The 13,570-nt window shown below is 55.6% G+C and overlaps 2 protein-coding genes across 3 annotated transcripts; both read right to left on the reverse strand.

Moving 5' to 3' along the window:
* Positions 1-754: 754 nt before the first annotated feature.
* TRIM65 (tripartite motif containing 65) lies at positions 755-5,013 on the reverse strand. The gene is made up of 6 exons (XM_084218765.1): positions 4,555-5,013; positions 3,891-3,986; positions 3,589-3,819; positions 3,160-3,331; positions 2,752-2,832; positions 755-1,769 (listed from the first exon to the last, which is right to left on the reverse strand). The coding sequence occupies exons 1-6, from the start codon at positions 4,999-5,001 to the stop codon at positions 1,240-1,242; spliced, it is 1,557 nt and encodes a 518-aa protein (XP_084074891.1). The 5' UTR covers positions 5,002-5,013; the 3' UTR covers positions 755-1,239.
* Positions 5,014-6,765: 1,752 nt separating this feature from the next.
* On the reverse strand, positions 6,766-13,325 carry MRPL38 (mitochondrial ribosomal protein L38). 2 transcript variants are annotated; one of them, XM_084218262.1, is made up of 9 exons: positions 13,235-13,325; positions 11,992-12,171; positions 9,945-10,073; positions 9,652-9,860; positions 9,266-9,338; positions 8,539-8,584; positions 8,054-8,212; positions 7,576-7,712; positions 6,766-7,295 (listed from the first exon to the last, which is right to left on the reverse strand). In XM_084218262.1, the coding sequence occupies exons 1-9, from the start codon at positions 13,317-13,319 to the stop codon at positions 7,159-7,161; spliced, it is 1,155 nt and encodes a 384-aa protein (XP_084074388.1). In that variant the 5' UTR covers positions 13,320-13,325; the 3' UTR covers positions 6,766-7,158. The 2 variants fall into 2 exon arrangements, with proteins under 2 accessions (XP_084074388.1, XP_084074389.1); XM_084218263.1 differs by lacking the exon at positions 6,766-7,295 and adding an exon at positions 7,315-7,488.
* Between the last annotated feature and the right edge of the window lie 245 nt (positions 13,326-13,570).

Here is a 13,570-nt window from a genome sequence, read left to right on the forward strand (position 1 = left end):
CCAATCTCTCTGGCCATTTCAATCAGATCTGATGGAGGGACCTCTGGAGCCGTGTTTGTTCTCCTTTCTGCAAGGGCCCTGCGCAGGACTACAAACACCACCTCCATCTTTAAACAAACAAGGGGGACCTGTGGACGCCATGGGACAGAGAGAGAGAAATGGCAAGCATTCCTCACAGCAGCTTGTGAGAATTTTCAGGGAGTTGTATGAATGTGATAGCTCAGTATAAACAATCTGCAGGTGGTGTTTTTCTACTTCATCTTTCTGTTCTTGTCAAGGACGGTGTGTGAGGTGTTTTTGTTAACTAGCCAATCAAATAGAATGTATGGTATCGCCCTATAAAAACCACACAGTTCTCTTGAATAAACCTTTCTTTGCTCTTTCTGCAATCCTGCCTCCCTCCTGTTCCTGTGTCATTCCCAGTGCAAGAGTGACATGTGCCAGATCAACCTTGGAGCAGAGCAGTAGGAAACCAGGGTCCTTATCACAGTGCTACAGGAAATAAAGCACCTTCTGGCTCTGCTGGTTGCTCCAAAGGTTGGTCATAGGCCCCATGGGGACACGAAGGGGCAGGATGGGGCCCTGCAGGGATGGCTGTGAGAGCAGGGGTACCCAGCTCCCCCCCAGTGCTCCGGGGTCCCACATCTCCCAACAGCAGCAAGGTCAAACCAGTAAGAAAATAAAGCTTTATTGGGAAAAGCAGCATTGTACAATGAGCTGCAGTGTAGAACCCTGAGAAGTTGCTCTGCCAGGTCTGAGAACAGCAAGAAGAAACAAGAAGGGGCTGGGGGGAGCAGGACCTGCCTGCATGTGAGGCTGTGTGAGCACAGAGGTGCCTCCGAATTTTGTTTCAGAGCACCCTGTGGCAGTAGCACCTCCCTCTAGGGTCCCTGTTATCCCAAACCTTCCCCAAGTTTGGGAAGTTTGACAGGGATAGAAGAAAGGGGAAAATCTCATTTTTTCATCCTCCTTATCCTCCATTCCCTGGCTCTGTCTCCAGGGACAGGCACCCACAATGAGCTCCAGCCCTGCCATGTGTCACTAGTGTGATATTTGCATATGCAAATCAAACAGGTTAATTTACATGTCTGTCCCCATCAGCTCTTGTTAAAACACTGCACTCCACACCTGCCTCAGCACTGAGGTCCCACTACACCACGACAGCCTCAGCTGCAGCTCCACTTTGGCACCAGCCTGGGACTTGCCAGCCTGGCTATGGCTCAGCGTGGTGGCTCTGGCTCAGTCCCTCTGGCACAGCGTCACCACTCGCCCCTCACACAGCCAAAACACAGGGTACAGGGGCTCAGTGAACACACTGTGGAAGGAGTGGATGAGTTTTGTCCTCTCCCCGAGGCCGTAGAAGGAGAGGAGCCCCTTGCCATAATCCAGGCTGACCCCCAGGTTCTTATAGAGCTGCTCCTGGATTTTCTGGGCACGGCCCTCGTGCCAGGCCAGGTAACAATCCTCCCTCACCTGCAGCCCCCAGGAGCTCCCATCCAGGCCGATGTTGAACCTGTGGCCCTGCTGCTGCTCCTGGGGGAGCCCCCGGTAGGTGACCCCCAGGATGACAGAGTGGCTGGAGATCTTCACCTCCCAGTAGTGGTGGCCGGGGCCGTAGCTCTGCGTGCACAGCACCTGCCAGGGCTGGAAGCGGGGGCCCTGCCCCTGCCCAGGGACGGTGCCAGGACGGTGCTTGGCTTTGTGGGCGCCTTTGGACACCTCCAGGTACTTGTTGGCTGTCTCAGGGTCGAAGGTCAGGTTGCGGTGGTCTGGGGGGAGCAAGGGCACAGGTGGGGCTGCAATGCTTCATCACACCTTTATGCCCTCCCAGGGCTGGCTCCCAACATGGAAGGGAACAAGCTGGGAGGGGAAGGGTAGTGGGGAGGATGCAACAGCAGCCCTAGAGGGAATGGAAAAGCCCAGAAATAGCTTTTGAGGCACTGAGACATGATGCTTTGCACAGTTCTTGCACAGCCCAGCTCACAACCGAGTGGCCATTGTGACCATGGTGGCTCTGTGGCCATTTTGGCAGGGATGTGCTCCCAGTGTGGGTTAGGAGAGAGGGAGAAAACCAGGTGTTAAGTGAGCAAATATGGTATTGCAGGGAGTTACTCTCCTCTGCATGTGCTGTGATAGCTCCTGCCATGGGCATTCCCTGGCCACCACCTTCCTCCCCCAACACCTGGGCCTGGCAGCTGGCTGGGCTCCTGCCTGCTGCCCATAAATAACAGGAGGTTCCTATTAATAACCCTAAGAATGTTCTGTGGGGCCTGAAGGAAGGAATTCCTACAGGTCCCATAGACAGTGACTGCCTCCTTGGCAAGAGTGATGTGACCAACATGGCCTGAACATTACCCAAACCTCTTCCCAACAGGGAGGAGATGGGAAGAGGAGCACAGAGGAATTTCCTAAAAGCAGGAGAGGGCTGGCCTGGGGAGGAAAGGGGACATGAAGGACTGTAGCTAGGAATGCTGAGGCCATATCCCTGGATAGAGAGCAATGACTGTGGGCAGGGCTCTGGACTGGGGCTATGCCGTGCAGGGCAGTGACTGATCCAGTACCAGCCAGCCTCAGTTCCATGGGAAAGCACTTCCTGGTGCTGCTAATCTCCCTACTGGTCCTTTCCCATCCCAGCCCATCCACCCTGCCCCTGCAGCCACAACCACCCTCCTCCAAGGAAGGAACCTGGCTTGGTGACATCTCTTCCTGCTGGGGACCCCAGTGAGGTGCTGTCCCTCCAGCCCCCCTTACCTTTCAGAAGCTCAGCTCGGAGCTGGCACTTGGGGAGAGGGGCCACAGCCTTCACTGCCAGCTCCTGGGGATGCACTGCCTCTGTGGAGGATGGAAACAAGCATTATCAGTAATGCCACCCAAAAACTTCTTTCTTCCTGGCTTCATAGGAAGAAAATGAGAAAGAGGAGGAGTCCGTTGCATCCAAACCTGGGAGCAGGCATGTGCCACCATGGTTCAGCATTCCCAGCAAGGAGGAGCCACAGGGAGGCCACCCAGCTCATCCCACTTCATCTGCTGACCAGTAAATGTGTGTCCCATCCCAAACCCCTGTGCCCAGCAGCTGTGTTCCCAGCAGTGACACAGGCCAGGCTCATCTTCAGGATGACTCAGAGCCCTTCAAAGTACCCCAGAGAGCAGGAGGGTTACCTTGGCCAGCAGGGCTGGGGGCTTTGGGGGCCACACAGCCAGGCAGGTCCTCCAGCAGGAGCCTGGAGATGCTGGTGAGGATCTCAGAGATGGGCTTGACCACAGCAGCCACATCAAACTCCACAGGCACCAGCACCTCTGGGCTCTCCAGAGGTGGGAGCAGGGGGAACTCCTGCAGACAGACACACAGACACCATGCACCACTGCAAACCCATTTGCACTCACCATGCAGTGGGCAACAGGGGCATCCCAGCATTGTTCACACAACTTTTCAGGGACCCCCCAAAACCAGCTCTTCCCCACAGCCCCAGCACATCCCTGAGCCAAACTGAGGATGTGTTCCCAGTGGGAACGGGTTGGGCATGATTCTGCTGCCATCAAAAGGGTGCAGGCCCAAGCAAACAGGAGGACACAGGGCCAGGGTGGTACCTGCAGGAAGGTCCTGTGCTCAGGGCAGGCCAGCAGGCTCTGAGCCCTCTCCCTGTGCTGGCCAAGGACATCCAGGCGGTCCCTACACAGGTTCCAGTTCTTGTCCACAAGCTCCAGTGCTGCACTCTGCTCTTGCTCAATCCTGGCCAATGTCTGACACTGGAAATCCTCCAGAACTTTCTTCAGGTGGGTGAATTTGCTCTGAATGCCTTCTTTGAGCTCAGAGCACTCCTGGGCAGGAAGAGCCATGAGAACCAGTGTGCTCCAGCCCACAGGCCAGCACAGGGAGGCTGCAGTGTTACCTTGATTCTCTCTGTCTGCAACTCCAGCTCCTTCATTGCCTGCTCAATCCTCTCCGATTCCTCCTGGGCTTTTTCCAGGGATTCTGTCAAAAAGGTCTGTGAAAGGAGGCATAGAATAACATAGAATAGTTGGAAAAGTTCATCAAGATCATCGAGTTCAGCCTCTGACTGAACACCCTCAACTAGCCCAGAGCACTGAGTTTCATAGCCAGCAATTTCTCTCAGTTGTGTCCAGTTGCACATCCTGCACAGCCCAATGCTGCCCACCTGGCCCCCAGGACCCTCTCAGGGCTGCAGGAGGAGACAGCTTAGGAAGGGGACTCTGTGCCAGGATAACAAGTGATTTTTGGCGTTGCCTTTCAACCCCTTTTTTAGCTGTTTCCTCTAGATCAGAGGGTAACAAACACATAGGGCACCGTTCATGTCGTGCTGCTGGATTTACCCAGCTCTCTGCTGCTCCTAACAACACCTGGCTCCTCAAGGAGCTGGCCAGGCACTGGTGGCACCTCCCTGGCCAGCCCCTGTCCAGCTGAGGCTGGGCAGTCCGGCACAGGGAGGGACATCACGTCCCTGCAGCAGGACACGGGGCAGTGCAGGTGGCTGTCGTGCGTGCCCAAGCTGTCACCTCCCCCCCCGCCCCCGTGGCCCCAGCCGTGTCACCCGCCTGCTTTCTGGCTCGCTCCTCCTCGAAGAGCACCCGCCGGTGCCGGCGGCAGTCGCGCACGGTGCAGATGCAGCAGATGCAGCGCCGCTCGTCCTCGCAGAACAGCTCCAGGGGCCGCCCGTGCCGCCGGCACAGCTCGGCCAGCGCCGCCTCGCACCGGCCCGCGGCAGAGCCCCGCTCCTCGCTGTCCCGTGCCAGCTCCACCACGCCGTGCAGGGTGACATTCTTCTCCAGCTCCGGGCACCGCTCGAAGCCCCGGCGGCACTCGGGGCAGGTGTAGCTCGCCTCGGCCCCGGCGGGCGCCTGCCTTTGCTTGTCCCAGTGGTCGCTGATGCAGCGCCTGCAGAAGTTGTGGCCGCAGGGCAAGGTCACGGGCACCCTGAACAGCTCCAGGCAGATGGAGCACACCAGCTTCTCCTCCAGCTTCTGCGACATGGGCGATGCCATCCTGCCGGCGCCGGAGATCGGGGAGAAGCCGGGAAATAGAAACTCGTGAGCGCAGAGGAGGAGGAGGAGGAGGAGGTGGTGACGCTGTGCCCAAAGGCGGGGCAGGGCTCCCGGCCAGACTCCTGAAGTGACACCCAGTGGCTGTCCCCTGGTCACACTGGCTGTGCCACAGGCTGCGGAGCGAGGGCTGGAGCTGTTCCCCATGCAGAGGGAGGGCTGTGAAGCACGGTGGGAGACTCCGGAGAGGATGGAATGCTGCAGTGACAGCACAGGGGGACGCACAGGAGGCTGACAGGGATCAGAGCAATGTGTATTTCCATGAACACGTTTGCCGCGCACACATCCATGTGCAATTGGATTTTCACTCCTTTATTGCCTTTTGAGGGAACTTCCAGGCATCCTCAGGTCTGCCAGGGCTGGGTCCCTGAGCTGAGCGTGGCAGTCCCCCCGGCACAGACCTCTGTGCAGAGCTCCTGCCTGGGAACCAGCAGAGGCACCCACTGCTGCTGTGGCCACATGTCTGTCACACCCTGTGCCCTGGGAAGGCTGTGACACATGCCAGCACCGTGTTCTTCCCTTGCATCTTTTAAACCATAGCTCCTCTGTTTGCCATGGCCCCATGCACACCCACCACACCTTTTCCTATGAACTTCCTTGCAACACCTGCACACATCAGCACCCTGAAACAGATTAGATGCCACCTGGGCCACCTGTCCCTGCTCAGGTGGAGTCTCCTGCCCAGAGGCTGCTGCAGTGCCTGTGCACTGCAAACCTTCTCCTGGTTGTCACAGTTCAGTTTCAGTTTTCCCAGCCCAAGCCTTATCTCTGTGCCAGGCCCACATGTTATCTCGCTCATGTTCCCAGCCTTCTTTTTCCAGCCTCCCCTCATGAGCAGCTTCCCTTTCACCTGCACAGGTGAGGGCAAGCAGGGAGCAGGTCTCTGGTAGATCATCCAGACCAGCTTCCATAGCACAGGCAGGCTCAGAGCCACCCCCCTGAGCACAGGAGAGGACTTGGGATATGTCACAACTCCCTGTATGTCCCAGCAAGCTTCAGCTCCAAAACATTCTTTGAGCTGCAGCTCTCAATTCTGACCAAATATTTAAAGCCCAGAGGGGCGTAACATGACCTGTGTGTCTGCCTGGAACCTGTGTCCCCACCGTGGGCACCTCCTCAGTGCACTCTGCCCAGCTTAAACCAGACCCCACAACCCTTAAGGCTGGGGAGATGTTCTGGGGTAAGTGCTAACAGCCCTGAGCACAGGCAGCAGGGCAGCCCAATCGCAGCTGTTTGCTGAAGGCTCCAATTTCCTGGTAGAAAGAACCTCAGAAAAGTCACTGGGAACCAGAGCTGGGAAGAGACAGCTGTACCAGCACGAACATGTTGGTATTTGGGGGTCCAGGAGATGCACAGTAGAGCAGAGCAGAAGCTCTCCAAGGCCTGGGAACAGGACCAGCAGCAGCTCACCTGCCCATGCCAGGTACATCCTGTCCAGGGAGAGAGGGGAAGGAGGCTGAGGTCCATGTGCTTGGGTAGCTGAAGCCACCTCCACAAACACTGACCTTGTGCAGGTTTTACCACCTGTGTAGCCACACTCTTCCCAAATGACAACATCCAAAAAGGGAAGTGACTCTGGTCAGTGGAAGGGCTGCCCATCTCCCCTGCACTGGGCTGAGCTCCCCAGCTCTGGGCCAACTGGCCAGGGTAACAGGCTCTTCCCAATAAAGACAGCTTTGCCAGCACTGCTCAGAGAGTGTTTAATCAGACTCATCTCTCCAGGAGGACTGCACAAATAAAATCTGAGACAGTCCTGAACCGCAGCACTGTGAGAGGAGGAAATCCAGGCTGGCCTGGCTCTGTTTGCTCCATAAACAGGCAAGAGGAAAACTGATTCTTGCAGGGAAGCAAGGCAGAGCATCTCTGGGGAGATGCAGCCTGCCAGTCACTGCTCAGCTCTGCTGCAGAATCAGGAGCAAGGTTTAGCCTGGCCATGGATTCATTTTGAAATGTTCTCGTTAAGCAGCTGCCAACACCAGCTCCCAGCACAGGGGAACTGGGAGCTGAGGGGCTGCGACTTTGTCATTTCCCTCCTGAGGCACTGAGGGGAGCACAGGAAATCCAGGGGTAGCATCCCACGGACACAGAGGGGGACAGCTCCTAGTAGATGCCGTAGGTGGGCTCCTGTGTGTCTCGGTACCTGTCCAGGTACCTCAGGGGCTGGTGCCGAGGGAACTTCACCTGCGGAGGGTGGTAGGGGGGCGGCCGCACGAACTCGAACACCGGCTCCCTCATGTCTGCAGAGAGTGACAGGTCAGCAGGGAGGCTCACATCTGAACCCCACACCCCCCCTCACCACACAGGACCAGGGTTGCTCAAACATGCCCTTGGAGTTATTTTAAAATCCTCAGCCAAGGGTAGGGGTTGCTCCTTCAGGCTGCTGTTAGTTTGGAGGAGGATGGCTCAGGAAGGGCTTATTCTGTGTTGATCCTGGACAAGTGCCAAGACCAACTGAGAGCCTGCAGTCACAGGGCCACGTCCCACCCACAGACCCCCTCCAGTGTCCCCATTCCTTACTGAGCAGCTGATGGAAGGTAGAAGTGACAGAGCTGTCCCACTGACACTGGAAAAATGCCAGCCCTGCCGGGGTCATGGCATCCTTATACTTTCTGTAGAAGTCAAATGTGCTAAAGGTTCTCATCTTCAGGCTGTAGCTGGAAACAAGACACAAGCACCAGGTGAACCTCTCCTTGCAGCAGTACCCTGCTCCACATCACCCCAGGGCATATGACAGAGGTGGAAAAGGAAGCCACTAAGAGGAAATTTCCCGGTGTCTCCAGCTCTGTGCACATTTCTGGGCAGGACAAACCCCTCTCTAACAGCCTGTTCTATAACAACAGCACTCTGCAGTGCTGGGATTGTGGCTGCAGAGGACACACAAACCCGAAGCAGCCCTAGAGAACTCTGCAGAGGGTCAGGAGCTGCTCCTCTAGTGCAGTGACACAAACCCCACAAGCAGCAGGAGCCACGGCCAGCAGGTGAGCAGAGGAATTACCACGGTGAGGGCCGAGCGTCCTGGCTGAAGTCGATGGGACCGTGTTGCTTGAAGAGCAGGAAGATGAAGCGGTGGTAGCCCGTCCCCATGGCAGGGAAGGGGGGCAGGTAGTGGCACATCTCCTTGCCAGCCTGGATGTCACTGCCTGGGATGTTGGTCCTGAACACAAACACATTTACACTCATTTCCCTCCAGCAGATTCATCCAGGACTGCAAATCCCTCTGCCGTGCTGTGATATGATTTCTGCCCCATTTGATAAGGGAGCAGATAGTAGAGATTGCTTTCACCACAGAAAAAATCCCACCCAGTGATTGGAATGCTCAACAGCAGCAACATCTGCAACTCCTGCATCCTTAGCAGGACCCAGAACACAGGGCTAAAGGAGCTGATGGCAGGAGCACCAGGAAAAGCCATGGATTCTGAGCTGTTCGAGGAGTTTCTGCCCAGCCCACAAGCACAGAGCACCTGGCTCTGATGTACTCACACCAGCCAGTGGAGGTACTCCGAGTCTGCATCCCTCAAATGTCCATCTGCCAACACACAACAGGGAAAAGGGACTTAGGGACACCCTGGTGCCAGCATCCACCCCAAAGTGAGAATGCCCAGACCTGCTTTGACCAGAGGGAGCAGCTCAAGACCCCCCAGCATTCCTTCCCTAGCAGAAAAGAAACTCATTCCTATAGGACTGAGTTTAAAACAAGGAGCAAAGAACTTTGCAGATCTAATTCCAAGACTCTTGAAATCTTCTTGGGCAGCTGCATCATTCACTGTGCCTTTGTCTCTCAGAGTGAAAAGTGTCAGCAAAGCTGCCTTCTAGGAAGGCTGCCAAGGAAGGGGAGTTTGGAGGTAACAAAGATGGGAGTCAGGAAATTGTCTCCTCTATAGTGTGACACAGGTCCTGTTGTGTCACTGTCCCTTCACTCAACTGCTACAGATTTGGGGAGGCTACAATCTTTCCTCCCTATATGTCCCAGTCTAACAGATATAATACCATAGAATCACAGCACAGTTTGGGCTGGAAGGGACCTTAAAGCTCATCCCACCCCCTGCCATGGGCAGGGACACCTTCCACTAGACCACGTTACTCCAACCTGGGCTTGAACCCTTCCAGGGTTCATCATCTCTGTGCAGCCAAAAGAATCAGGAGTTAACCAAAAGTTGAGTGAAACAACCCAGTTTAAACATGTTCCTTTAAAGAACTCGCTGCTCACCTGGATTTGTGAGCAACAAGGTCCAGAGGGAGCCTTTGTCTGCCTCGTATGACACTGCAGGGGGACTGGAAGCCTAAAAGAGCAACACAAAGAGAATGTAAATCACTCACACAACAGCTCCCATGAACTGTCTGGGCAAGGCTTGGACACAACACAGACTGGGCCCTGCCAGATCACCGAGGAATAAACCAGGGCATAAATAACCATCAGCCTCCTGCCAGACAACTACAATCTCTGTCCCTATCACATCCACAAAGTATTTTCTTCAGCACAGAGGAAACACCCTTGTAAAAGGCATCCCCTGGAATGAACCATGCCCCTTGGAAGCGCCTGGCAGAAAGAGGCTTCCCAGGGGCTCCAAGCTGTTCCCAGCTCCCCTCACACACCTCTGAGGGAGTCACCATGTTCCCATAGTAGACTGGCACGAGGTGCTCATCCTCCTGGTTGTACTGCACCCTCAGGGCCACCCAGGGGGTGAAGGTGGCCCCCTTGAACAGGTCCCGGAACACCCCGCAGTGCTTGGCCACGCGCTGCTTGTGGAACGGGCCACTGGTCCTCTCCCACTCAGCCCTGACCTCGTCAAGGGGAATGAGCACTGCAAGGAGAGAGGGAGGATGCAGAGGCAGCAGCTGGACAGCCAGAGCAGCTGGAGCAGGAAGGGAGGGGCTGGGGCACTGACCAGTCCGGAGCCGTGCCGCTCGTTCCATCTCAGCATTCTGGTGGTTCTCCCTCAGGATCCTCTTTCTTTCCTTGAGCTCCTTTGCCCGTGACAGCCTCTCACGTGGCAGGCCAATGTCTGTCTGGGGCTCTTCAGGGAGGGGTGAAAAGAGAGCAGGTGAAACATGTGAGCACCCAAACACAAACCCCTGTGAAATAGCTGAGAGTGTGAGACAGAGACTTCCAGAGATCAGGATCACAGAAGGGTTTGGGTTAGGAGAGGTTTGGGTTGAAGACCATCCATTTCCAACTCTGCCATGGACAAGGACACCTCCTGTGGTACTCACATGCCCTCTGAGCAGAGAGAAGCAGTGAGAGAAGCAGAGAAAAGAATGACCAAAACGATTCTGATCTCATTTGCTGTGCCCATGTTTGTGCTCATGTGGAATGTGTCCTGGAGATTGTTTACCCAAGGTGATTGCTTGACTGGATTCTGGTAGAATTGTTTATGCTAATTAGCCTATCAGCTCCAAGCTGTGTCCTGTTGGGAGACAGTCACGAGTTTTTGAGTAGTATTTTTCAGTAATTAGAAGTAAGTATGATATAGTAGAGTTATAGCATAATATAATGTAATATAGTATAGTTTTAATAAAGCAAGTGTTCAGCATTCCAGAGCCTTGGAGTCAGATGCCAATCATTCCCAGATGTTGGGGTCACCTGATTTTCTATAACCTCCCACTAGAAAAGACCTGAAAGGACAATCAGGACTTTATTCTGTCCCCTGCACCTCCTTCCTCAGCTCATGGCCCTCCCATTCCCAGTCCTGAAGCTCTGGCTCCTTGTCCGCTCTCCGTGGCACCACTGGGGCTCCAAGGAATCCCTTCTTTGCTCTGTTGTGGTGTTGTGAGGTCCCCAGGATGAGGTGAGAGATGAGAATTTGACTCCATGTTCTCAGAAGGCTTATATTATATTATATTATATTATATTATATTATATTATATTATATTATATTATATTATATTATATTATATTATATTATATTATACTTTAAAACTATACTAAAGAAAGAGAAAGAATACATCAGAAGGCTAAACAAGAAGGATCATGAAAGCTCGTGACTGACTCCTCAGAGTCCAACCCAGCTGATGGTGATTGGTCATTAATTAAAAACAATTCACATGGAACCAATCAAAGATGCACCTGTTGGTAAACAATCTCCAGACCACATTCCCAAACAATTAGATAATTATTGTTCTCATTCTTTTCTGAGGCTTCTCAGCTTCCCAGGAGAAAATCCTGGCAAAAAGGATTTTTCAGAAAATATCATGGTGACACTCAGTTTCATTTGGCAGGTCCTGGCCAGCCTCTCTTGGGGAAGATGAAACAAGAAAGCCTTACAAATATGATTGCCTGGCAAAAGATTTTGAGGATATAGAAACTATAAGCAAGATTGAAATGAAAACAGCTTTGAGATACCTCAGTTACTGAACAACTGGAAAACAATGGTGTGGCCAGCTGAAGGTAATCCCCTTTTGATGGAACAACACCCTCTGCTTGCAGACAAGGGTCAGAGCAGACCCCGCTAGCTTGGCAGAAGGGGCCCAAAGAGGAGTTTTTAGGGTTTAAAATGTAACACAGGATGGTAATGTAATGATTCTTACAGGCTGTATGTAAATGCTGTAGGATTTGTATCTTGTACTAGATTGGTTGGTGAGAATTGGAATATTCAGCACAGAAGAAGATTTATTGTATGGTAACAGGAACCTCGCTCGCTTACCCTCTCATCCTCTCTCTCTCATTCTCTTTACCCCTCTCTTCTCTCGGGCCTGCTCTGAGCTGTGGCTGGCAGCTCCCAGCAGGTCCCTGCACCCAGGCCCTTTGCAATAAACCACAAGGTCCAGACCTGGCTCCAGAGATCTCTCGTCTCTGTCCATCCCAACCATCCCAGCCCCTGACGCTCCTACAACCCTCCCTCCCTCTGGAAAACCCCTTTTCCCTGGAGACACCTGCACTGTGCAGAGGTGACAGAGGCTGTGCCAGACCCCCAGGGTGGTTTGTGGCCATGGTACCTGCGGGGGGGTCGGTGTGTTTGCGGTAGGTGTTCCACCAGTGCGGCTCCCGGCCCGCCCGCTCCGCCTGCCGCAGGTAGCGCGTGAAGCTCCGGTACCGCTGCAGCGCCTCCAGGTTCCCCACGTCCACATCCTCGTTGGGCATGGGCCCCAGCGGGGCTGCCCTCTTCCAGAGCACGCCTAGGGGGAGAACACACATCCTAGGGGGGTCAGAAGGAGGGAAACAAGCCTGGGATGGGCAGAGCATGGACAGGGCCAGAGCTATCCCCACCTCCCACAGCCATGCTCATGGAGTCACAGGATGGGTGAGGCTGGAAGGGACCAGAGTCATCTGATCCCACCTCCCTGCCCCAGCAGGCTCATCCCAGGGCACAGAGCACAGGACTGTGTCCAGATGGCTCTGGAATATCCCCAGTGAGGGAGACCCTCTCTGGACAATCTGTTCAGGGCTTGGGCACTGCACAGAGAAGAAGTTGTGCCTCATGTGCAGGTGGAATTTCCTGGGCATCACTCGGTGTCCGTGGCCTCTGGTGCCGTTGCTGGGCCCCTGGAGCGGAGCTGGGCCCTGCTCTGCCCTCCCTGCAGACAGGGACACACGGGGACGAGGGCCCCTCTCAGCCCCAGCCCCCTCAGCCTTGCCCCAGGACAGAGGTGCCCCAGTCCCCAGACCATCTTTGTGGCCCCCCACACGACCCGCTCCAGGAGCTCCGTGTCTGCCATCCCGAGGAGCCCAGAATGGACACTGCTCCAGGGGAGGGCTGGGCAGGGCTGAGCAGAGGGGCAGCATCACCCCCTGACCCACTGGAAATGCTCTCCTAATGCACCCCAGGACACCAGTGCCCTCCTCGTGCCCTCGGGCACAGTGCTGCTCATGGACAGCTCCTCGGCCACCAGGAGCCCCAGCTCCTTCCCCACAGAGCTGCTTTTCCAGCCGTGCAGTCCCGGCCTGTGCTGGTGCCTGGGCTGTTCCTCCACAGGTGAAGGACCCCGCACTTGCCTGTGCTGAACTTCGGGCAGTTCCTCTCTGCCCTTCTCCCCAGCCTGCCCAGGCTCACCTGAAGGGCTCACAGCACTCTGGGCTACGGTGGGCACCCTCAAACAACACTGGCCCCAGTATTGAACCCTGGGGGACACCACTAGTGACAAGGCCTAGCGTTCGGGACACGGCCGTCCGAGAGCACCCTCCCGTTAGCCTCCCTTCCCCGGTGGGTTTCGGGGCTCTCCTGGTTCTCCCATCTCTCACCGGTCGTCCCGAAGCTCCGCCCGCCGCGGGCCCCGCGAAGGGCCACGCTCAGCAAGGGCGCCGCCATGTTGTGCGCCGCGCTCATGAAAGGACCCTGTTGCCATCGTGACGGGCTCTGCGCCGCGCAGGCAGGCCCGGCTAGGAAGGCCCTCCCGCCACGGGGCCGTCCCTCGTGGCGCCTGACTCGGGTAGGGCTGCTCCTGGTACTGCCTGATTGGAAGCGTCCCCACGGCCGCCGCTCTTCCCTCGCCCCGGGCTCGCCATCCCCGCCCTTGCCGCGCTGAGGGAAGTGTCCCAAACCTCCTTCGTGCCGCGGGCAGTTCACAGCAAGGCTGA

This window comes from Fringilla coelebs (genome assembly GCF_963513975.1).
Source record: "Fringilla coelebs genome assembly, chromosome: 19".
Taxonomy (NCBI): Eukaryota; Metazoa; Chordata; class Aves; order Passeriformes; family Fringillidae; genus Fringilla; species Fringilla coelebs.